This window comes from Loxodonta africana, chromosome 24, assembly GCF_030014295.1.
Source record: "Loxodonta africana isolate mLoxAfr1 chromosome 24, mLoxAfr1.hap2, whole genome shotgun sequence".
Classification (NCBI taxonomy): Eukaryota; Metazoa; Chordata; class Mammalia; order Proboscidea; family Elephantidae; genus Loxodonta; species Loxodonta africana.
Genome location: NC_087365.1, coordinates 30242181 through 30268928, shown reverse-complemented (window position 1 = coordinate 30268928; position 26748 = coordinate 30242181). Strand labels below are relative to the sequence as shown.

General features: G+C 39.4%; 1 protein-coding gene across 4 annotated transcripts in view; it reads right to left on the bottom strand.

The window, feature by feature from the left end:
* The window catches only part of CSNK2A1 (casein kinase 2 alpha 1), a 48097-nt gene that overhangs the window by 6846 nt on the left and 14503 nt on the right, over positions 1-26748 (bottom strand). For 2 of the 4 annotated variants that reach the window (XM_003411629.4, XM_064275908.1), the window contains 8 exons: positions 15795-16002; positions 13660-13771; positions 10587-10688; positions 10044-10094; positions 8507-8566; positions 7015-7098; positions 2520-2630; positions 863-964 (listed from right to left, as the gene is read on the bottom strand). In XM_003411629.4, coding sequence (XP_003411677.1) covers positions 863-964; positions 2520-2630; positions 7015-7098; positions 8507-8566; positions 10044-10094; positions 10587-10688; positions 13660-13771; positions 15795-15895 — 723 coding nt within the window. In that variant the 5' untranslated portion in view covers positions 15896-16002. Of the gene's footprint in view, positions 1-862; positions 965-2519; positions 2631-7014; positions 7099-8506; positions 8567-10043; positions 10095-10586; positions 10689-13659; positions 13772-15794; positions 16003-23508; positions 23804-26748 lie in introns of those variants that run through there. The other 2 variants (XM_064275909.1, XM_064275911.1) reach the window with 2 other exon arrangements.

Here is a 26748-nt window from a genome sequence, read left to right as displayed (position 1 = left end):
ATCCAGGCGGTATTCTTTGACTCACATTAAAAACGGCCATTGTACTCAAAGAGAACAACAGTGCCTTCCAAAGGTCCTGGAATCATCCCAGGGTCTCTTGAATGAAATGGAGTCTTGATCTTCAAGACGGAAATGGAACTAGTATAAAAAACCGACTACATGTCTTCCGAGATCAACTCATTTGGTAGAAAGAGGCATAGAAAAAAGGATCATGGAAATGCCATATAAAACAACATACTGGAGAAACTATTTCCAACTCTAATAAGAGCTCACTTCAGAAGATTCTATGGTAATATCCTAATTGTTAAACTGGATAAGTTACATGGTTGTTCATTTCAATATTACTATTTGAACTATACATGTCTTCTAAAATATTTTACAAGTGTATTTCACAATGGAACAAGAAATACAAACTAACAGTACTGGGGGAAAACGTCTGATTTCAAAAGGCTAAACCAGTAGCTCTCAAACACACCAAGCTGAGGACCAATGTCAACCTGGCTGAACACGTGGTCAATTAAGAATTATTCTAGGGCCCCACCCTCAGAGATTCTGAGTTAGTAAGTCTCAGTGGGAACTGGGGAAATGCTGGTAGCATAGTGGTTAAGTGATAAAGCTGCTAATCAAAAGGTCAGCAGTTCGAATCCACTAGGCGCTCCTTGGAAACTCTATGGGGCAGTTCTACCCTGTCATATAGGGAGGGTCGCTATGAATCAGAATCGACTCGACACCAGTGGGGGGTTTTAGTGGGAACTGAGCATCTGTGGTTTAACAAGACCCACAGCAGTTTTTAATGAGCAGACAGGTCTGGGCATCATCAGGTTAGATCAGTAAGTTCCCTAATGAGAACAATATGTATCACCTGGTCATAATTGTCATGTCCATGGAAGAATGGCTCCTTCCGGAAGATCATACTTGCCAGCATACAACCCAAACTCCACATATCCAAACTATAATCATACATCTGCATAAAAGTAAAGAAAAGTGTTATTATACATAAATCCCCAGGCTTGTCAGTTCGAAATAAAACTGCTTTTCATTATTTAAAAAAAAAAAAAAACTCTGTCTCAAAGCCAAAAACTAGTAACATCATCACTGATTTCAGTCTTTTGACTATGCATTTTCCCCTCACAGTTTTAAAACAATTTGTACATACTGTTTTGAATTGCTTCTATCACTTACATAAGAGTGTTCCCAAACTATCAGGCCATGGAATGATTTTAATGTCTGCCATTAATATTTTATTGTATAAATGTTACAGAATTTAATCTTTAATCTCCCCTATAATAATAGAAGTCCCCCCCCCCACTCTTAGTGTTACAAGGAATATCTGTGCATAAAATACTTTTTGAACTCAGGGTCCTATCCTCAAGATTCCAGAAAAGGAATTTTTAGGTCAAAGAGTCTGAAAATTCTGAAGAAAACCAAAGACACGAGGGAAAGATTAGTCCAAAGGACTAATGGACCACGACTACCAAAGCCTCCACTAGACTGAGTCCAGCACAACTACATAGTGCCCAGTTGCCACCACCGACTGCTCTAACAATAGAGGGTCCTGGACAGAGCTGAAGAAAAATGTAGAACAAAACTCAAACTCACAAAAAAGACCACATTTACTGGTCTGACAGAGACTGGAGAAACCCCAAGAAGCCCTTTAACTCAGTACTGAAGTCATTCCTGAGGTCCACCCTTCAGCCAAAGATTAGACAGGCCCATAAAACAAACAACAATACATGTAGCTCAACCACTGATACGAGACTAAAAGGGCACACCAGCCCAGGGGCAAGGATGCGAATGCAGAAGGGAACAGTAAACTCAGACGAATGGAAATGGGGGACCCAAGGTTGAGAAGGGGAGAGTGCTGACATGTCATAGGGTTGGCAACCAGTGTCACAAAACAATATGTGTATTAATTGTTTAATGAGAATTTGCTCTGTAAACTGTCATCTAAACCGCCCGCGCACGCACACACATGCACACACACACACACGAGTCTGAAACTTTTTAAGGCATCTGAAAATACCACCTGGGAGGACTTTTATCATCACTGGGTCATGAAAGGTACTGCCAAGGATTTTTAAAAGGCTTGGCAAACCTTACATGCTAGACGAATTATTAATTCGGTTCCAGAACCTTGGCTGAGGAAAAAGGCTTTTTTTTTGGTGGGGAAAAAGGCTTTTTTTTTTGGTGGGGGAAAGGTCTTTATATTTAAACTTTGCTTAAAATTCTCAAACTAGGTCTGAAATTTCTGATTAGAAAAGGCATCTTAGGTGTGTATATTCCCTTAATTTAAGACCAAATGCAGACCCATTCGTATTCTACTTGCATTATGATAATAAAGGCAACATAAGGTATGAGAGATGAACTGAAGTGACTTATATTTCACATAAAAGAGACCACGATGGATATGCATAAATGGCCTACTCAAAAGCTACTAGGATGACACAAAGTGACATATTTCACAATTTATGTGCAATATAAACATGTGACCGAAGTTGTACTCGCTCTTCTCTCCTCACCTGATAGTCTACAAGCAGCTCGGGGCCTTTGAAATACCGGGAAGCAACTCGGACATTATATTCTTGGCCAGGATGGTAAAACTCAGCCAAACCCCAGTCTATTAGTCGTAGCTGAAAGGAAAAAAAAAAAAGGGAGTAAGTATGAGCAATTTTACCTTCCTTTATGCTACTCAGCATACTACTATTAGAAATAGTAGAAGTACTATTATTAGAGTACTCTTTAAACAATACCAGACAAGTCACTCTACTGAAATCCTTTCAGTAGCTACCTATTTCCTTTAGTATAAAAATCCAACTTCTTAGCTTGACATACAGGGCTCTCCACGACCTAGTTCCTGTGCTTCAGTGAGACTGACAGTTCTTGAAAGACACAATCTCATTTTGTGCATCTGTGAATTTCTTAAACTGCTCATCTAACTAGAATGTCTCCACTATCTACTCTGTACTCTTATTGGTGAATATCTCCTCTCCTGAGACATTTAGTTCCTCAATGAAGCCTTTTTCTTTATTGTGCTTTAAGTGTACAATTCAAGTCAGTTTCTCATACAAAAACTTATATACACATTGTTATGTGACCCTAGTTACTCTTCCTACAATGTGACAGCACACTCCTCCTCTCCACCCTGTATTTCCCACGTCTGTTCAATCAGCTCCTGTCCCCTTCTGCCTTCTCACCTCGCCTCCAGACAGGAGCTGCCCAGATAGTCTCATGTGCCTACTTGAGCGAAGAAGCACATTTCTCACCAGTATCATATTGTCTTATAGTCTAGTCTAATCTTCGTCTGTAATGAAGCCTTTTTTAATCATGCAAGAAGAGCCGATCACTGCCTTCAGCCTCCTGAACCTTGGTAAGTTTTTTTAATAGAACCTGCAACTCTCTATTGTATATTCCCAAAAGCATTGTGGATGTATAATCCCTTAAGTTAGGTCCAAATGCATTCATATTCTACTAACATTATGACAAGAAAAGCAACGTAAGGTATGAGAGATGAACTGAGGTGATTTATATTTTACACGAGAGACCACTATGGATGTGCATAAACTGCCTGCTGAAAAGCTATTGGGATGACACAAAATGCATTTTTCTGCCCTTCTCTTTCAATTTAGGCTATCAGCTCTTTGAGAGTAGGGCTATTTTATTCATCTTTGTAATTTTCAGAATTCAACAAAACTGTCCAACATATAGAAGCAAATCAATAAATGTTTGCTGAGGGAATGATGTAACAGAAAAGCCACACAAAACAGCTTTATACCAAAATATGTCCTGAAAATGGAAAAAGCACTAGCAGGGAAAAGAGGCAACCTTATGTAGCCACTGTACAAAGCATGACCAGGAATTAAAATGCGGGCAGTATGATGCCTGGCTGCTCTGGCACCAACAGAGCATCTAAGAAGTTCCCTATTTTAGTAAATGAAGGGAAATCTAGCAAAAGGTATGAAAGGAAGTATTACTTTTACAGTCTAGTCTGTCCTTCCCATCAACCCCTTAACATCAGTGCTCCAGAACTCTATCCCTAACCTGAACCTCCTTTCTTATCTATCAACAAGTTTCCCCAGATGACTATTTCTGGTCTTGTGGCTTTAAGCACTGGGTATCTCAGCGATTCCCACCTATACTCTCTAGCCCAGGCCTCCTATTAGATCTCTTCAAGTGTGTGCTCATGCATCTCTTTATAATTACCTAACAGACATCTCAAAACTAAACTGCTATTATTCACAATAGCCAAAAGGGGAAGCAACCCAAGTGTTCATCAACAGACAAATGCATAAACAAAACGTGGTATCTTCACACAATGCAGTACTATTCAGCCACAAAGAGAAATGAAGTTCTGACATGCTACGACACAGACAAACCTTGAAAACATTATGCTAAGTTAAAGAAGTCAGACACAAAAGGGTAAGTACTGTATAATCCCATTTATATCTAAAATAGGCAGACACACAGAGACAAAATTTATTAGTGGCTATCTTTTTTTTTTTTTTTAACCGAGTGCTGGGGGCAGGAGAGAGAAATGGGGAGTTACTGCTTGAAGGGTACTGAGTTTCTGTCTAGGGTGATGAAAAACACTTGGAAACACATAGTGGTGATGGTTGTACAACATGATGAATGTAATTAATGTCACTGAATTGTACACTTAAAAATGGTCAAAATGCAAATATTTTGTTATATATGTTTTACCACAATAAAACAAAAAAATAAACCTCTGATTATTCCCAGCAAATCGAACCCATTCCAGAGTCTCCCCCTTCCCAGCTAAAGGCAATTCTATCCATCCTGTTATTCAGGCTAAAAACTGGCCCTGGATTCTTCTGTCCCTCCCACTCCACCACTAACCTGTCAGCAAGTCCTGCTGACTCTACCATATTCTGACCATGACCATCACCTCCACTGTCACTGCCCCAGTCCAAGTCATCACCATCTCTTGTCTGATCTACTCCAGTAGTCTCTTCTCCTAACTGGTCTCCCAGCTTTCACTCTGCCTTCCATTCTATTCTCTATACAGCAATCAGAATGACCCTTTTAAAAGGGCTTTTTATTTTTAAATGATTAAAGATTCACAAGAAGTTGTAAAAATAACATAGAGGTCCTAAGTACCCTTCACTCAGTTTCCCCTAACTTAACAGCTTACATAACACAGGACAATATAAAAACCAGAAAATTGACCCTGGCACCACTCACAAACCTTATTTGGATTTCACCACCTTCACACGCACTTGTATGTGTGCAGTTCTATGCAATTTTCTCACACGAGCAGACCCGTGTAACCTTCACCACAAGATACAGAGGTGTTCTGTCATTTGTACATTTAGTTTGTACTACCCCTAGAGAGTCATACCTTCCCCATGTCCTAACCCTTGGCAACCCCCGTCTGTTTTCTAACCCTGTAATTTTGTCATTTCAAAAACATTATTTAAATGGAGTCATAAGTATGTAACTTTCTGAAGTTGCCTTTTTTCTTCCCCCCAGCATAGTAAGATCCATCCAAGTTGTTGCATCTATCAGTAGTTCTTTACTTTTTGTTGCTGAGTAATACTACTCAGTAATAAGACAACAAGGTGTGGATGTACCAGTTTGTTTAACCATTCACCCATGAAGGACATTTGGGTTTCTCCCCAGTTCTGGGCTATTACACATCAAACTGAACATTCGTGTACAGGCTTTGGAGTAGACAAGTTTTCCCTTCTCTGGGATAAATGCTCAGGAGTGCAATTTCTGGGCTGGACGGGTAAGCACGTTTAGTTTTTAAAGAAACCACCCAACTGTTTTCCAGAGTGGCTGTACCATCTTACATCCCCATCAGCAATGCATGAGAGATTCAGTTTCTCTACATTCTCGCCAGTATTTGGTGTTGTCACAATTTTTTTTTATTTTAGCTGTTCTAACAGATGTGTAGTGGACCAGAATTGATTCTTTTAAAATGCAAGTGAGACCATGCCAACCCTCTGCTCAAACCCTATAAAAGCTCTCCATCTTGAGAGAAAAAGCCTGTGACCGATAAGGTCTTACACGATCAGCTGGTCCTCCTTAACTTTTTGACTTGTATCTCCTTTCACACCCTTCACTCTACCCCAGCTCTATTCTTGCTGCTGTTCCAACACTGCAGGCACATTCTTGCCTCAGGGCCTTTGCACTTGCTATTTCTCCCCTGCCTGGGACACACTTCCTCCTGAGACTGCATGGCTGGATCCTCTCAAGTGCTCTCTCAAAGAAATCTTCTCTGACCATCCTGTTTAAAACTGCAACAGCTGCTGCTATTCCCCATTCCTGATTTTTCGTATCACTTATAATGTTCTAGCCCATCAGCCTCCCCTGAATGTAAGCTCCCTATGGACAGGCACTTTTCGTCTGTTTTGTTTACTCATATATCCTCAGCCTCCAGAACAGTTCCTGTTACATAATATGAATCCAGAAAATATTCGCTTAACAAAAGAACCACCTAAGTCCCCAAAGCCTACAGATAGAGTCATCACTGCCTGCAAGAGGTGTGTGTACTAGGCCATCTTAAAAAACTGAAATGTTCTAAAGCATGGGATCAGTGCAGCTCTCATGTGAAGGCATTTGTCGAGGTCAAGGGCCTCATGACACTCGCTAGTAACAAGCAGCACTTCTTCAATGTTTCACCTATTTCATGACTGTGCACACTCCGTTTGCATGATAACCTAGTGACATGTGCAGGGCAAATATCCATTACACCCATTGTACAGATAATAAAAGGGAGGCAAATGAGGAGAAAGGAGTTTCCCGGGAAACCAGTTATTCAATAAATAAGACTTGAGACTATTACTTTTCCCACTATATTAATCTGTCCTCCTTCTTGAAAGTATTCTTAGGAATATGAATAATGACTTAAACATGGTGATCTGTTAATTAGTTCATCTACTCATCAAATATTTCCCAAGTGCCCAATGGGACTATGACAGGTGCTGGGTGGGGCTAAAGTGTTGAAGATGGTCTGTTAACCTTACCATGCAGATAAATAATCTATCATTTTACCTTTCTGTGCTCATGGTCAATCATGACATTATGGGGCTTCACATCTCTGTGCATAATTCCCATGCTGTGACAATAATCCAGGGCCTGTGAAGGGAAGAGGTAAGAAAGGAAAAGCGTTAACTTGCATAAACGTTTACAATTAAAGTCCTTAATCACTCCCCTCAGCTGTTTTTCAGAGACTTGCCCAATATACCACAATCAAGCAAACTGAGGTCTCTACACTCCACATTCTGTTCTTGACACAGTTGTGACAATATCCTTTCTGTTCAAAAAGACCCAAAGTGAACACCAATTGTATTCCTTCCAATTTCTCTCTATCACCCAAAGCCTGGAGTGCTTTCACAAACACAGGCTCCTCCAAAGAATAAAATTCGTCTGTACCACATGCCTCTTATTCAAAGAATAGTAATTCTTTAGCAGGTAAGAGTCTACAACATATGCTGGCAAACTACAGCCCACAGGCCAAATCTGACTTGCTGTTTTTGTGAACTCTGTTTTACTGGAGTATAGTCATGCCTATTTGTGTGCTTACTGTCTATTACTGCTCTCGTGTTACAACAGCAGTTAAGTAGCGTGACAAAGACCTTATGGCCTGCAAAACCTAAAATGCCTACTATTTGGCCCTTTAAAATGTAATTTTCCAACCTCTGATTTACAGTTTCCAACCTCAAACTAAAGCGAACAGAGTGTTATAACTTTTAGGGTTTGCTGATCCTGATCTTTTGGTCAGCTGAAGTCAGCCATCCAAGTTCTTGCCGTTCCTGAAGGGCAACTTGGGTTCCTATGGTTCCCAAGGCTAGGCAAGTATATCCATACATTCTGAAGCCCTACTTAGCACAAGACTGCATGAGCCAATGGAAAGATCAAGTTATCTCTGCTGGCACGATCTCTTCAGGGTGTTTCTAAGGCTCAAACAACAGGCTTTATGGTAACCCTCATTTAGTAAGAAATCGTGGCCAACTCCGAGCAATTCTCTCATCTACAAAGCTGATCTTGTGACTACTGGGATTAAGGTATTTGGTGATTCCCCTTTAGAAATCAAAGTCCACTTTCAATCAGTGATCTCTAAGCAGAGATTTATATAATTCTTAGGACAATGATCCTTTGAAGGCCAAGTTAAAGTTTACTGTTTTGGTTGTTGAATCCTAAATGAAATTAAGTACACCGAAGTCAGGAATTGTTTTTACCAGTTTTGACAATGTAACTATAACTTGCTTAGGGGGCATGATGGAGCTCACAAATATTTGTAAAGGGGTTCCATCTCTCTTCCAAATACACCTTTCCAAGCATTGTAAATTATACTCCTACTAGACCCTATTTTATAACCCTTACATTATTAGCACAAGGGTTCTGATACTATTACTTAAAATGCAGAGGTCCCTTCTTTCAGTATACTTTAAAAAGTTAATTCACTGGCCTTTCCACTGTTAACTGGATTATTTAACAAAGGAATGATGAATCTAAAGATACACAGTATCCAACATTCCCTTACCTTAAGAATCTCATACATGTAAAATCGAATATCATAGTCTGTTAACGTCTGGTACAATTGCTGTTAAAGACAAATGCAACATTTAAGTCATGAAATGGTGCTGCCAGGAAGGCAATTTCTCATTCTCATTCACAGTAATTTAAACCAAGACCTAACTCATTTGCTATTGTTCCAAGGTCTGTCTGTTCGCTAGTCATTTCTTCTCCAACATAGCATTTACAGGTGCTCTGGGTCTTTAACTCTACATACAAAAGTGAAGAACTATTTAAACTCACGTTGCTAATGCTACAACCCACCGTTGGGAACATACCAGCTTATACAGGTAATATGCGTTGATATACACTTGCAATTTAGTTTGCTTTTCATTTACCTTCAGACCTTCTCACAAAAAGCATTTTGGCAAACACACAGCCTCCTCAGTAGGGAACTAACTCATTTTTGGCTCACACAGTCAGCACTGCAGAGCACCAGTGGGCATGCAGATTGGAATGTTGCCATACCTGTTGAGCCAATTTAACAGAACTATTCCTGTTCCAAACTGAGAGTAAATTCTATGAACAACTGTTACATATCCTTTCCAGGTTCTAAAAAGTTGCAGTTTTTTGTGTTTTTGGTTTTTACATGTACATATCTTTAAATGGCTAGCGATGTTTTTGACACAGGTTTTCCTGAAGTTATCCTGATGCTAAAAGAATCTCCACCCACCCACCCCCATTCATCCATTTATTGACACTTTTAACATTCTTGGTACGGGACTGGTACGAAAACACAACAAATCAAACCAAACCCACTGCCATCGAGTCAATTCCGACTCATAGTGACCCTATAGGACAGAGCAGAACTGTCTCATAGGGTTTCCACGGAGCAGCTGGTAGATTCAAACTGCTGACTTTTTCAGTCAGTAGCCGTAGCTCTCAATCACTGCACCACCGGGGCCAGTAAAATACCTTTACAACTTGTACCCCAAAAAAGACTGCCTACATTCTTCCGTGGTAGTGGAATTAAGAACTGTTTGAAGTAAGGAAGCCCCAAGGACAGGGTGGAATTCAGGTATTAACTGATCTAGAGGTTTCTGTCACAGCAGAATTTGACACAGCCCCCTCCCCCCCACCTTTTTAAGAACGGCAGCCCAGAGTTTCTGCATTAACATACACAATGCATGCATGCCTGAACACTGTTGTTTTAAGGTAGACTGCAAAAAGGTCAGATCCTGACTGAACATGTATTGTTGCCTTCGTTACGTAAGGTGTCAGTGGAAACTGTCAAACAAATGGCAAAAGTGCTGAGAAGTAAATACACTGGTTATTAAAAAGAGCACCAAATAAATAAAGGGGCAATACACCAAGATGTGGCAAGTGGATACTGCTTGTACAGGCGTTTTCCTTTCTCCTATCTAGCATCAAAATTTAGCACTGTAAGGATGAACAGCTTTTTAAATAAGTTAGAAGCAAGCTCTTCTAACAGTATCATCCCTCATAAAGGTTCTCTAGGGGGTCTAAAAACCCAACAACTTGGAATATTTGGTTATATATTATACCTTGAAGTCTGTGTTGTTTACGTGTTCAAAAACCAAGGCAGGGGTTCTTGACTACAGGAAAAAAAAAAGAAAACATACATTAGCAACAGCCCTGGAAGCTTTCGTGGACATTATGTTTGTAGATTCTGTGTGGTGAACTTGGCAGTCCTCTCTTCTATTGCTACAAGCCCTCCCCGCTCTGGTCACCACACTTAGGTTATTTTGGGGATGGATTTCAAATAGAACACATAGAGCTGAAGTCTCACCAGGCTCTAGGCAGCCCAACAATGCACCCATCGCCTATCGGCATCGGACCTGAGTTTGCAAAATGGATTAACACACTTCAGATTCCAGTGCTATCTGTCTCTTAGCCTAGAAGAGTAACAAACAGTCTGTAGGTGGAGGTCTCTTTGGATGAAAGACCCAAGCTAGTTAAATGGTAGATATGATTAAGCACTTTAAAGCAGGACTTAATAGTAGAAGGGGGCAGAAAGGGGCCAGCTGTGCTGTGGGTCTAACGCTACCTCAGCCCTGGTGGGCCTTGCTAACACCTACTATACTCACCACAGGGTCTTTTACAATGTCTGCCAGTGTGATGATGTTGGGCCCACCTCGCAAATTTTCCAAAATCTTTATTTCACGCTTAATTTTCTTCTTCTTTACTGGCTGAAAGGGTAAAAGTACATCAGTAAAATAAATCATTTCAGAGTATTTCAGCAAGTAATGTAATACATAGTTGGCTTACTTATGAGCTCCCTGAAGAAAGGAAATGTGTCAGACTCATCTTGGAGTCCCTTTCTCCTAGCACTGTGCCAGGCACTCTGCAAGTACTTGGCAAATGTTGAAAAAAAAAAAGACTTCCATACCAAAAACCAGACTTTCGTAGAACTAGCATTAACCTCAATTATCAGCTTGAAAATGTTAACTATTTAAAACCTTCCAAAGCAGCAATTTAAATGGCTAGCAGTACTAAGGTATCCTGCGAAACTTATTTAGGATGAAACACAGGCACTTTCCACCCCTTTCTCTAACTCTAAAAATACTCTATAGGTGAAGGAGGTCAAAGCCAACTGCAAGGATGGCCGAACTACCTTTGTACAACCTTGTGGGTAAAGCGTGGGCTCTGGAGTCAGAGAATCCTTAAAATCTATAAACTTAAAAAGCTGGTTTGTGACAGACTAGGCAGGTGACTTAAACTCTAATTCAATATGATCAAGGCAAATTTTGTTTTATTAAGTAAACAGAAGGAGGAGATAAAAAAATTAACTACGGTTTATGAATAAAGTTCATCTACAGTTATACATAATTTATTAAAAAAAAAAAAAAACCTGTAGTCGTCAAGTCGATTCTGACTCATAGTGACCCTATAAGGCAAAGTAGAGCTGCCCCATGAGATTTCCAAGGAGCTGCTGGTAGATTCGAACTGCTGACCTTTTGGTTAGCAGCTGAATGGTTAACCACTGCACCACCAGGGCTCCTCTATCTAATACACAGTATAGTTAAGACAAGATTGAGCTAAAAAAAAAAAACACTTCCCAAATCATTCTCCACTCAAAACCATCAACAGCTCCTAGCTACCTAGAGGAGACAGAGTCATAATTTTCAAGGCTGGAAGGAAATGCAGAGATTATCTTTTCCAGACCTTCACTGATCTCCAAGTTCACCTCCTGTGTGTGGTCAACACGGTATCTTTCACATGAAACATCTCTCTCATTTATTTTTTCCTCTCTTCTTATTCCAGGGTATGCTTCCCCACTCTCCCACCCATACCTATCCAAATCTTCTTCCCATTCAGGCAATGAAAACAGCTCCAGGGAGCTTTTCTTAACCAATACCCTCTTTGAACCTCTATAAGACCCACTGTCAGTACCTTTCATGTGGTTCTAATAATATATCACCGCATTCTACAGTGTACCATTCCAAATAAATGCCATTCTACAATTACACGGAACTTCAGTCTCTAAAGCATATTTCTATATAAGATTTTGTATTCGATCTTCTTGACAAACCTGAGGTAGGTAAAGAAGGATTATCTCATTTTCACAGATGAAGAAGCATGTCTTAGATAACTATGGCTAGTTACTTAAAGAGTGAGTTAAATCCAAGTTTTTTGATTTTTAGCTTATTTCTCTTTCTACCTGTCACAGGATAGATATACTTAAATTTTTCTGGTTACCAAGTGGTATGCCAAGACACCCTGGCCAACTCAACTGGCACTGTAGGATATTTTAAATATTTGAGGGAAGCACACCAATGCTTGGTATCTGCTAGACACTGAGTGAACCACTAGCTTCAAGTAGTTCATTGTTTCATTAGATTGCACTGTATTCCTTCTGGTGACATCATCTCTTTGTGAAGCTGGGTATTCAGTGGTTGCTGTGGTAAAAAAAGCAAGTACTGCACAAAAATCACTGTGACATAGGAAATGAGGATAGTGATGTCACATGATTGTAACATTTGAGAAGGTGTGTAGTGCCTAATATGTGCGAATATCCCATTAGTAATTAACTGTGGTCATATAAGAACAAAATGGAGCCCTGGTGGCACAGTGGCTAAGAGCTGGGCTACTAACAAAAAGAACGGCAGTTCAAATCCACCAGCCACTCCTTGAAAACCCTAATGGGACAGTTCTACTCTGTCCCATAAGGTTGCTATGAGTCGGAATCAACTCTGTGGCAACGGGTTTTCGTTTAAGAACAAAATAAAATGACTTTTTCTTTCAATTTATGCATATGACTTTTTAAATGGCTACCAAGTTGTTAAAACACAAATATATACTTAGTTATTTGAACCTAACTACACTTAATATACAGAAGTGTTAGGTACTTCTTTTGGCTTACGGGTACCATGAAAATACTACTGAGACACTAGGGGTGCTGTAAATCGAGTGTCAAATATAGAAAAGTTCCTGTGGCAAGGAGTTTTACACTAAGTTCCTGATATACGATAGTGTGCAATACAGTTAAAACTAAATTACAAGTTGCATACTGCTAGCCCATTGGCCAAATCTGGCTTGTGCGGTGTTTTTAAAAAGTCTTGAGCAGGCATTTAAGAATCAGAGGAATTCATATACAAATAAAAATTTCCAAACAGAATATCAAGCAACAGTAGACCTGCGTTACTGCAGGGCAACAATCAGCTAGAGCTGAGTGCAGCTATCTCCTTTTGACCAGATACATGTGTCCCAGTTTGCTGTAGTCCCTACCACCACATCATTTAAGCAGGAGTACGTATCTCACACTAGCTACGTCTATCACCTACCTGCCTGACCTAAGGGTCTGACTCCTCAACCTTTCACAGTAGAGGTAACAATTTTTTACTAAAGACAAAAACCTACAATTTAACTAAAAAATAGGAAATCAGTATTAGACAAGACTTAGAAGAGAGGAGACCTAAGCTTTATTCCCTTCCTCCAGCACAATCTAGCTATGATGAGTTAAATCACTTCTCTGGCCTGTTTCCTGATCTGTCAAATGAAGATACTTATTCTATCTACCTCAGAGGATACAGTAAGATAAAGTACTTAAAGCACCCCCAAAACCTTTAAAACGCTATTTTAAAAAGACATCACTATTAATACTTAAAATCAATATTACAAATACCTCTAAAATCACAATTTCTTTCTTCTTGCACTCACCTTGAGAATTTTAACGACGACTTTTTCATTATTTGTAATGTTGATGGCTTCAAATACTTCACTGTATTTACCCCGGCCTAATTTCCTAACCAGCTGGTAGTCATCTTGGTTTCTGTAAACAAAAAAAGTCAAAAATCAAAGTCACAATGATTAAAAAGGTCAATTATTAAACACCAATTCAACTTATAAAACTTTATCACCGGTTAAAGAAATAAGAGCTATTTCAAATAATTCCAAATTGGTTTCATCATGCTGGTTTTTGTTTTTAAATTGGGCCAACTAAAAACCTGTGTTCTAAATCCTAGGATAAGAAAAATTTAAGCCTTTCAATTATCCTAATCCGAAATTGTTTACATCTCTATTGACACTCTATGCACATCTAGTTTGTATTAGGATTTGTTATGTATATGTAGGTTTCCAACAAAAGACAGCTTTCCCTCAGAGAATCAGAATATCAATGCATTTTTATACACTCCCATCCCCTGGTGCCTGGCCCAATTCAGCCACATTAAGGGGCTGATTTTTAATGGGCCTCCTTGCAGATAAACCGCTTCCAAACATATGGGCCTGACCACTCACTTGCCCTTCAAGCCAAGTTCTGAGGATAGTCCATGCGATGGATTTTGTAAACCACACTACACATCATGAGCCACAGTCACGGGTCGCTTCTACTTTTACCCATAGCCCACGACCAGTAAGCAACATCAGAGGTAATAAATAGAGATAAAGAATAAGGGAAATGCCAACATTTCTCTCCTGCCCTTACTTCAAACTTAAAGGATTTTGCTCTGAAGATGACAAACATGGCCCTTTTTATTGTTGTTAAGTGGCATCAAGTCTGTTCCGACTCATAGCGACCTTATGCACAACAGAACGAAACACTGCCCCGTCCTGTGCCATCCATGGTCCCTTTAGTAAGGCCTAAATTTTGTTTACTCCTGCTGGAGACTCTAGGAATGTAGTATGCAAAACATCAGCCATTCATATTCCTTAAGTAGCTAAAAAGAAAAGTGAATGGAGAGAGAAGGCAAAAAGTACTAAGAATGATGGAACACGTAATAATAATCACAGCAGATTTAGGGGAAGGTTGAGTCCTCCTCCATAAAAATACAAACGCAAGCAAGCAAATGGCACCATGCCAAAAACTCACACAGGTATTATCTGGGTTCCAAAGACTGATATATGAGGGGAACTTTATTAGATATAATGTTTACTGGTATTGTTCCATCAGTTGGCAGTATCTTTAAAACACAAAATGTCTCTTTTGTGAGGAGGCAATTAAGAGCGGTTAAGAATCATGGCCCAATCAGGATTAAAAATAAACTCTATGACAACTGAGGGAAACTGTCTTTAATCACTTACAGGCTATAGAAATTGCATATGGGCAGACATGCAATGTAGTATACAGGAGCTGTAGCTTGGAATTATAAAGTTGCTCTCTTTTGCACTTGAATGTCAAAATGCTTTTATCAAAAAAATATGACCTGATCAATTAAATACATACCACACTGGGCCAGGAAATGCAAACATCCAAATGAGACTGCACAGAGAATTAGGAGGGCAAACACAGCTATCCAGGTAGACAACAACTGTTCAAGATGGAATTTGGGCTGCATTCCATATTACACATGCCTAGTTGTGTGATAAGGGCAAACGTTTAAGGACTTAAGTTTGCTTCTCATCAGAAAGAGGACGGCTTTCTGAAGAAGTGTTTCAGCCTTCAGTATCCATCAAGAGACAACATTCTCTGACCTCAAAAATACTTTAATGTAAGAGTATGGTGTTTTCTAAGTCTCTCAAGTATTCTCACCTATTTGCAAAACACTTAGCTTGAGAGCCAAACTGAGACGTAACTGTTAACCAGCTTTGTACACAAAAATCAGAGAAAAGAATAAGATAACATGAAAGTGATTTTTAAATGGTAAGCCCATCAAAACTGTTAATTTGCCAAAGCAACACTCTGCTTCTTCACTGAAGAACCAAATCTGTAGCTCAAAAGTAGAGTACACCAATTGGACTTCAATCTTGAGTTTTATAGCTGCACAGCCAGGTAGATTTCCTGACACAAATTATGCAACAAATCCATAGGCGTCAGCTCTTGGGGCGAGTATAATGAAGTAAACAGGAACAATTACCCCCATTCCACCACATGTGACTCATAATCCCAGTATTCCCGGGGTCTGTGTGTATTAACATCTGTGTAAACTCTGGCCCTGCTTGGCACGGGTCCCGACATGTCAGACAGGTTGGCGAATAAAGCTGGACTTGGTGTTTGGAGATCCGGCAGTTACAAGTTTAGAGGCAGTTGGGGGTAAGGCCTGGTTTCAGACTGGGTTTCTTCAACTGTAAAACAAAATTCATAAAGGCCAGTGAATTATTTTTTGAATTTGTATAAGAAAAAACTTACAATAAAGAAAAATTATCTTCAAATATACCTCTGGCTCTCTCACCTATTAACTAAAGAATGTATCTCAACTGTCAACTACATGTAACATGGAAAAAAATCTCAAGAAATAAACTGATATTGGGCCTAATAATATTCTATGGAATAACTTTTTATTTCCTCAGGGAACGTTTGCATGCTTTTTACAAGATGGCCTGCAAGGAAAAAACGGCATTGAGAATAGATGCACCCACACTATCATTATTTATACATAAAAAAGGCACTGGCAAGGACAGCACTTTCAGCAGCTGTCTACAGCAAGTAGGCGCACTGAACGATTTTAGAACAGTGGCAAAGTTGAGAGTACAAACTGTCAGTCTGACTCCAACATTTGATAAAACAAGGAAGGAAGTAAATGTTCTTATACATCAAAGTTTACTGTTATTTTATACTGATCTAAATCATTTGGGGAACCTTATATAGGGTGGCTAAAATCAGAATCGACCAGACTGCAACAGGTTTAGTTTATGTAATAATCAGTAGACTCTTGACCACCATTTGAAAGACACACAAGTTAACACTTCAAATTTCAAAGTGGTCCAAAAAGCTTAAGCTCTCCTGATTTCATTAAATTTGAAAACAGAAATTAGTACTTTCCTCTTGATTTATATAATATAGGAGCAAGCTTAACAAAAACTGGGAGGAGACAGTAATATACATTAGCTGAGCTAATGCAAAAACTGACACTGGGGGAAAATTGGTAAAATTTTATAAATATGATTTCTGTCAAATCAGTAAACTCGGCCTTTTTTAATGATATTTTCCTTGGCCATTCCCATCTGTCTCCATTCTCTGAAATTTCTGTAACATTTGTTGATTCTCTTTACACTGCTTTTATTTATTGAATCTCCAGATATGATAAGCTGAGAAGGACACATCACCTACAAAGGTTTCTGGCCAGGATTGCGTAACTTCAATTTAATCACGTAACTTCAATTTAATCACAATGAAACGCTGAACAAACAGAAAACGAGAAAGGTTCTATGAAAAAAAGGGGGGCACTGAGGGGATACTGTATTCTTCAAAAAATGTCAATGTTCACAAAAGACAGAGATATGAAAACTAAATGCAATAACCCTACCCCTAGACTGCATACTGCACTAGAAGGTGAAAATCTATAAAGGACAATGCTGTGAAGTCAACAGACAAAACTAGAATATAGATGGCAGATAAATAAAACATATTAAATGCAAATGCATGAAGCTGTTACATAACCCGAGTAGCTAAGGAAATATATATCCTTAAGAAATTTTCCTGAAGTAATCAGGGGTGAAGGATCATGATGTACATAACTTACCCTCAAGGGGCTAAGAAAAAAGTGTGTGCTGGCGTGTGCATGCATATGCATATATACAGACTGTGCCCAAAGCGCGCGCACACACACGAAACACAAAGCAAATGGGGTAAGGCGTTATCATAGGTACAGCTCGGTGAAGCGAATACAGATGTTCTTTGTACTATTTTTATTTCTGCAGCTTTTGTAAATTTAAAATTATTTTCAAGTAAAAAGTTTAAAACAATGAATATAGGAAAACTGAAGCTCATAAAGAGATTTACCCACAATCACATAATTAATAGCAGTGCAGGGGAAGGAAAACATGTTCCTGATTCCTGTGACAGTCATCTTTTTTACCATATAAACCAGGTAGTCAACAACAGTTAACATTTACAAGCGTTCATCACGTGCTAGATACTGGTCTATGTTCTAAATGCTTTACATAGATTATTTCATTTAACCTTCACCACTCAGAAGTGGAGACCCATAACGTTGTTGCTGTCCAGTGGATTCCAACTCATAGCGACCCTACACACAGAGTAGAACTGCCCCAATAGGGTTTCCAAGGCCGTAAACCTTTACAGAAACAGGCCGCTGAATCTTTCTCCCTTGGAGTGGCAACCGCTGACCTCTTGGTTAGCAGTCTAGCACTTAACCACTGTGCTTTGAAAGTGGTGAAGATGTTACCATTATTTCCATTTTACAAATGAGAAAACTAAGGTTTAAAAAAAAAAAAAGTAACTTGCTACTAAAAGGAGCCCTGGGGGCACAGTGGTTAAATGCTCGGCTGCAAACTAAAAGTTCGGTGGTTCGAACTCACCAGTTGCTCAGAGAGAGAAAGGTGTGACAGTCTGCTTCCGTAAAAATTTACAGCCTTGAAAATCCTATGGGAGCAGTTCTGCTCTGTCCCATGGGGGGGGGGGGGTCGCTATGACTAGGATTCAACCCGATGGCAATGAGTTTTTTTTTTTTTTAACTTGCTAAAGGACACAGAGCTAGATGGAAGAGTCAATGTGCAAACCCACTCAGCCTGGTCCCAGACTATAAAAAAGGATAAGTGTATTTACACCTCATAGGCTTGTGGTGAGGATTCAATGAGTTAATGTAAAATATTTAAAATAGTACCTACTTGAGAGCTCTGAAGAGACTCACTTATGACAAATTACTTGTTTTTCAAAGGCTGTATTTAAGGTGCAGCTTAGCTACCATGCCCACATAAGGCCAGAAGAGACGCCTCCTCATGCCCCTGGCTTCAGCGGCTTAAGGCCAAGAGAGATTGGGATAGGAGTTAATACTATATTCCAGAGGTGTGACAAACACAAGTGATATTCACGACCTGCACCCCCAAAATAAGAGATGAAAAAAAAACTATGTGTTTACTTACAAATTCTCCCACCCACAAATCTCCCATAACTTGCCTCTGCTCAACTCAAATCCCCGGGTCCCATGAGCACAATCTAAATAACCAGAAAACAAAGTCATTGAAGTATTTGTTAAAAAGTGAACCGGAACTGTCTTTAAAAATCGTTCCCTGATATTTTGTTTTTACAAAACAATCTAGGCAACATTAGCCAGTTCATTTTCATGTAATATTGGTAAAAAGTATAAACACACACGCAATACTCAAACAAAAAACCAGAAAGCAGATTCTTTTCTACTGATTTTTCTTCTTCCCAAAGAAACAAGGCCACAGCGTTACTGACGTTTTATGTGACTGCTATGTCTGCATTATCAGCAGCAAAAGACACTAGGAAGATGGGTTAATAGTTAGGTGTATATGTATGAAAATAGCCAAGACAGTATAGATAACAACATTAAACCAATACAAATATTGCACCTAGGAATTTATGACTTTTACTGACATCAAACTTTAACATTCTCAGCCTTTTGAGAGAAACAACATCTCTTTCTTCAGTCTCTATATTCCTTTACAGGCAGCTTTACTCTTCCTGTTGATAAGCTGCCCTGGTGGCACAGTGATTAAAGCACTCAGCTGCTAACTGAAAGGGTGGCAGTTCCAATCCACCAGCAACTCCGCAAAAGAAAGACGTGGCAGTCTATTTCCACAAAGATTTACAGCTTTGGAAACCCTATGGGGCAGTCCTACTCTGTCATACAGGGTTGCTACAAGTCAAAATCAACTTGACGGCAGTGGATTTGGTTTTTAAGGCATGTTTTCTCGTGGATCTCAAAATCCTTTCCCTATCAACTTAAGAAGTTTATAAAATCAACACACACGCACAAAAATTTTTAATGGTTCCTAATAAATTTTATTCTTTTTTTCTATCTTATTTTTTTTTTATGCTTTAAGTGAAAGTTTACAATTCAAGTCAGTTTCTCATACAAAAACTCATATACACATTGTTATGTGACCCTAGTTGCTCTCCCTACCATGTGACAGCACACTCCTCTCCACCCTGTATTTCCCAAGTCCATTCAACTGGCTCCTGTCCCCCTGTGCCTTCTCATCTCACCTCCAGACAGGAGCTGCCCACATAGCCTCATGTGTCTACTTAAGCTAAGAAGCACACTCTTCACCAGTATCATTTTATGTCTTATAAACCAAAAAAACCAAACCCAGTGCCATCGAGTCAATTCCGACTCATAGTGACCCTACAGGACACAGTAGAACTGCCCCATAGAGTTTCCAAAGAGCGTCTGGTGGATTTGAACTGCCGACCCTTTGGTTAGCAGCCGTAGCACTTAACCACTATGCCACCAGGGTTTCCTTATGTCTTATAGTCCAGTCTAATCTTTGTCTGATTGAGTTGACTTTGGGAATGGTTTTATTTTGGGCTAACAGAGAGTCCAGGGACCATGACCTCTGGGGTCCCTCCAGGCTTAGACCACTAAGTGGTCTTTTTACTAGAATCTGAGGTCTGCATCCCACTTTTCTCCTGCTCCATCAGGGATTCTCTGCTACTACACAAAATTATTAGCTGAGAAGAGGTACAATAGGGTGATGAAAAAAGTAGTGGAGTCCTAGGTTCAAATCCCTAGCCAGCTGCAGCACCTCAGTTGGGTTTCTGCCAGTTTTGGTTCATAACTTACAAAAATCTGCCCAACTGTACTTGCAGATTGAAAGGAAGATCCAGTGAGATGATCTTCCAAAAAGGGTTCAGAAATATCAAACACATGTAAATTATTATTAAATGATTACTATGCCACAGGTCCTTAGTGAAAGCTAATAAGCAGAAGCATGCCTTTAAAACTGGAGTCTTCAATCTTAGTTTTCCTTAAAATACAAAAATTACACCACTCTGATAACCAATTCATAGATGGACATGATATTACAAAACGAGACCTCATTTCTCCTGGGAAACCACTTGACTCACAACGGAAAATACTCAGTTCCTATATACTATTTACTGGTCCAAGTATCACACTCAGTCTTCCTCTGTCCCTTTAAGGTCTTGGCATTCTCTGTCAAGAGGAGAGTAAGACTAATGAAAACTCTAGAGATTCTCCAGTACCCGTGTGAATGACCCTTGCAGCTCTGGGCCTCATCAGCTGGGACCTAATTTATGAACTGGCGGATTTGATTCTCCACTGGGAAGACAACTAGCTGTTTCGCAGTACCGCAAAGAGGTGCCTCACTTTACTGTCACGCATACCAAATAATCTGTTTATACTAGGAGAAGCATTCAAATGAATTTCAAATAGTTGGCCTTCATTAATTACAAGGGGAGAATTAAATGGGTTTCTTGAATGATGGCTCAGCGACTTCAGATAAGTAATATGGTGCCAAGAGGGGTGAGAGGTGACAGAATGGAAATATAAAGGAGATACAGAAAGACAGGAAAGAGAAGAAATCAAAGATTGCCACTGTTTTATTCAGAAATAGTATTTCACATGCATGTCAATAAATACGTGTATATTCATATGTAGCATTAACAGAACAGCCTAAATTTCTCAATATTAGTTTGCTTGTTTCATACATTCCTTCCTGTATTCATCCCTTAAGTAGCTGAACACCTACTATGAAAAAGTATTATGCTAGGCCTTGTGAACATAATAGTGAGCAAGGCAGAACAAGGTCAACATTAACCAAATAATCACATGGAGCAAAGTACCACAAGTGTGCCATGAAGGATTTTATCTCCAGACTAAGGATAACAGAAATTTTCTGAAGAACTTTAAGCAGGAAAGTTATCCATATGTAAATTTTGAGAAGTTTACCCTGGCTGGGTGTGGACAGAGAAAACAGATGTAGGAAGTCAGAAGGCTGTTATAGTAGTCAACGGAAGAGAGATGATGACGGCTTGACCTAGGGTGGTAGCAGTACAGATAAGTGGACTAATTTGAGAAAAAAATTTATGGTGTAATTTCGATAGCTCTGGGTGGACTGGACAATAGGTAAGAAGTGGGAGGTGACTCAGATTTCTGGCTGGACAGATTGTTGTGCCATTCCTGGAGACAAAAAAAAATCTGGAAGAGGGCTCACAAAAGTTAGTGTTTTGGACTTGAGGCTAAAATAGCTCTGAAACATTCAAAAGGAGGTACTGAATAGTCAGATACAGATATTACAAGTCTGGAGCTAAAATAGCTTCTCAGTTTTAAATACCTAATCCTTCAAACTGTTTTATGAGGCAGGCATTACTTTCCCTCATCTGTAGGTAAGAAAACAACCTTACTAAGCAAGTTCAGTAGCTTGACTGAGAACATGCAGTAGAGATGGAGCTGGGATTCAAAGTCAAGTCTGCTGGCTTCCAAGGCTAAAGTTTTTTCATTCCTATAGAACTTGGTATTTTCTACTTCATATACACTGTATTTCAGGCAAAAAAAAAAAAAAAAAATCCCATTTGTCAAGTTTGAGTTGAAAGATAACGTTGACTACGTAAAAGAACAGTATCTTGTAGGTTTAAAAAAAAAAAGTTAAAATACAGGACAATAGCATGTAATACCAGAGGATGGCATTTAAGTGTTCTGAGGTCCTTTTATTATCTGAGGACGGTAGATTTATTAGTATTAGACTTTGAAAAGTTATGGCTGCAAGTTATATCATCCACAATAGTATCTACTAAAAGAACAGAAAAGCCATGTCTTCCCGAACTAGAAAGAAGGGAAAAATTGAATGATAAAAAGAATGGTAAAGAAGAGAAAAAAAAATCCTAGAACATAACCTATTGTCAGAACATTTTGACATCCATACGCAAAGTCATGAACTTCAACCTAAACCTCATACCATATACAAAAAAAAAACACATAACGTATCATAAATCTAAATATAAAGCTATAAAACTTTTAGAAAACACAATCCATAAAAGAAAAATTGATAAGCTGGACTTTAATATTAAGATAATATTAAACACTTCTGTGAAAGACACTGTTAAGAGAATGAAAAAGCAAGCCATAGATAGGGAATAAATATGTGCAAAAATATTTGATAAAAAACTTGCATCTATAATATATAGAGAACAGTAAGAAAACAAACAACCCAATTAAAAAATGAGCAAAAGACCTTAACAGCTATTTCATAAGAGAAAACATAGATAAATATATGAAAAGACGTGCTGCAAAGTTAGTGATGAGGGAAAGGCAAATTAAAACCACAATGAGATACCACTTGCAGAGTGATGGATGGCTATTATAATGACCTCTCTCACCAGTCTTTTAACTGCCACCAAATGACTGGGTGGGATTATGCAAATAAGGTGCTTGTGGCCCACCAAGGGAATTGGGACACCTTGCTACTAATGCAAATAAGGTGCACAGAACCTTGTGGGGGTAGGACCAAGAAAATAAGATATATGGAACCCTAATGAGGGGATTGGTCAGTTTTGCCATCCCACTAGGGTTAAAATGAGCCATCCCAGAGGCAGAAAAGGGGGGAACCTCATTACCAAGAAGAGATCGGAGTGTAGCACATCCTTCGGACCTGAGGTCCCCGTGTTGAGAACCTCCTAGACCCAGGACAGAGAGAGAGCGCTGTAACACAGGAGATGGCACAAGACAGCAAGAATCAGTGGCAGAGAAACGGTGACAGCAGAGCCAGGACACCAGTGAGATGATGCGATGGGCTTCCTAGCCCACAGATCAAGTTGGTTACAGTGGGTGTTCCAATCATGGAGAGCTGACCACCTTTGGTCAGGATGCTTCCTAGCAGAGCAGGGTGCCTCTGGGTACTTACTGGCAGGGCTGAACAGCTTTGTAACACTTGTCCGAGCAGGGCAGAGGCCAGGCTGAGGGGCCGAGAGGCCAAGGTCCAGAGAGAGGCCTGCCTGGAGGCATGGCTGAGAAGAGCTGTCCTGATTGAAGAGACGTATCCTGAGTTGTTCCTGACCCTGAATTGCAACTTATTACTTCCCTAATAAACTCATAACTCTGAGTATGGTCTGTGAGTTCTGTGTAGCCACTGCAACGAATTATTGAACCCAGCGGAGAAGCAGAGTGCTGTGGGAGGAACAGCTAGCATCGGTACTGGTAAAAAGGTCAGAGAGAAGAGGTATGTCTGACCTCTACCTCATAGGAATCAGCCTTGGGATGTTGATCTTGATTCTCTCCCTCACGAAGTTCGAGGTCAGACGCGATGTGCCATGCCATTTTTACATCACTACAAACCTATTAAAATGGTTAAAAAAAAAAAAAGAAGCTGACAATACCAAACGCTGTTGGGGATGTGGAGTAATAAAAACTTATTCATTACTGATGGAAATGCAGCATGTTTGGAAAACATACACACTTACCATATGACCCAGCAATTCCACTCCTAGGTATTTCTCAAATGAACTGAAAACTTATGCTCACACAAAAACCTGTATGTGAATGTGTATAGCAGCTTTATTCATAATCGCCAAAAATGAAAATAACCAAGATCTCCTTCATCAGATAAATGGATAAACAAATGGTGGTGCAACTGTACAACTAAATATTCCTCAGCAATAAAAAGGAACACACTACTGATCTGGGCAACAACATGGATGAATCTTAAATGCATTTTGTTACATGAAGAACCCAGATCCAAAAGGCTACGTATTGTTTGCTTTCATTTACGTGACATTCTGGAAAAGGCAAAACCATTGAGGTGGGGAAGATGAGAGACTGCCACAGGGTGAACTGATTCTGTATAGCATAGTAATGGTGGATATGTTACCCTATGCACTGACAAAACTCACAAATCTGTACATCACAAAGAGTGGGCTTTACTTGATGTAAATTCCTAGCTCCGTCCACTGAGAGGATCTAGATTTCAATATCAGGAATGGAAAAGGGAACACCACCACAGATCTGGCAGATATGAACAATGGAAAGAGTATCACGAACAACTTTATCCAAGTACACTGGAAACTCCGGGGGGCCGGGGGGAACTTATCAAAACTCACACAAGAAAAAATGAAAACCCTGAATAGTTCCATAACCATTAAATAAATTCAATCATATTATAACTGGGTATCAGTTTGAAACCTCTGTGCTATCCTAATGTTTTTCTGTAGCACAGCTGAATATTTCTAAAACATTTTTAAACAAGTGAGAACTGAACTCATTTTCTGTCACTGTGCCATTACACTCTGACTATGCCCTCAATGCCGCCTGCTAGTAGAAATCCTACTCACCCTTCAAGAACTTGCAGTTTTATGTCCACTATGAAACCTTTCCATTCCCTTCCAAAATGAGCTATTTCCTCTTTGGGGCTAAAGCACCCCCATCTTATTAGATTACCACAGTGAATGCATTTTGTTTACACACCTGTCTGTCCTTATTAGAGTTATGAATCCAAAGACCTGGTCACAGTGCCCAGCAGGGTTAAGTGTTTCATAAATGTCTGAGGAGCCGAGTAGCAAGACAGTAGTAGACAGTATTCTGACCAAAACAAAAAACATGTCCATATAGCCCTCTCCTGTTCAAAAACGAGAAAAGCAGTTTGCCTGTATGATGGATATTCCGCTCCATGTATATGGTCTGCTGTGGCTGGTTTTAAAGATGTTCTTCAGTCTTACATGTAAGTGTTATCCCATCCATTAGTAACACCATAGGTAAAATGGTTTCATTCTATCACTCTTTAAAAAGATACGAACTCAGTATGAGTGAGAGATGTTTCTTTGGAGCCATAAGCTTCGTGAGGTTCCAGGCTGTGCGATATACCTACGTGATAAGCACAGTGCTTGCCAGGCCTTGTTTGAGCTACAGAGAGAATTCAGTACTCTATTACTGAAAGATACAAACCTTGGATTTAGAAGGGATCAGGATTGTGGAAAGAACAGGAAGTTTGGAACCACCAAGAACTGCATCGAGTCTCAGCTTTGCCCTTCCACTAAGGGGCACAGCTGAGATTCACTTCTTCATGGGACTATGTCACCTTGGATATATCATTTAACCTATCTGATTACAGTCAGTAAACTGCAGAATATTGGCATTAACAACCCCTCCCACTCGCTCCTTTACCAACATGGAATAAGTAGGTTACATAGGAGACAATGACACTCCCTGCAGGTGATCCATAAGCAATAACTAATACAGTGGGTTGCCCTAGGCCTGCCAACAATGGAAAATGGAACTAAGGACAACAAACATAGCCTGGCTTTCAATTCTAGACATGTTATGTGAGTGCCTATGGTAGGCCAGTCATCAAGTCTTAAGATTTATATTTATCACTTTTAAACCTAACAAGTTCAGCACCTAGGTACTGTCTTTCCCATTTGAGATAAGGCAAAACTGAGTAACCTCTCCAATATCACAGAGAGGTAGTGATTTGAAAATAGTTAAGATTCAAAGCCTATTCATTCTCTTCTAAAGCAAAGATTGTAAACTGGTAGCTACACACACACTCTATTTGGCTCACATAACTTTTTTTTCAATTTTAAAAACTGAGATAAAATTCACCATTTTGAAGTGTACAATGTTGTTCAACCATCACTACTAATTCCAAGACATTTCTATCATCCCCAAAAGAAATCCTGTACCTATTAACATTTATTCCCAATGCCCCCACCACCCCCCCAGCCCCACCATTCCCTGGTAACTATTAATCTACTTTCTGCCTTTACGGATTTGCCTATTCTGGACATTTCATATAATTGGAATCATGCAACGTGGGACTTTTCTTGTTTGGCTTCTTATAACTTAACATGTTTCCAAGGCTCATCATGTTGTATGTAGAATGTATCAGTACCTCGATTCCTTTTTATTCCCAAATAGTGTTCCATTCTATGGGTATACAACATTTTGTTTATCCATTAGTCACCTGATGAACACTTGAGTTATTTCCACTTTTTGGCTATTATGGATAATGTTGCTATGAACATTTCAGTACAAGTTTTTCACACAGTATTTTTTCCCTCTCTTTTTTAAATTGTGCTGTAGGTGAAGGTTTACAGAGCAAATTAGTTTCTTATTAAACAATTAGTTCACATATTGTTTTGTGACATTTGCT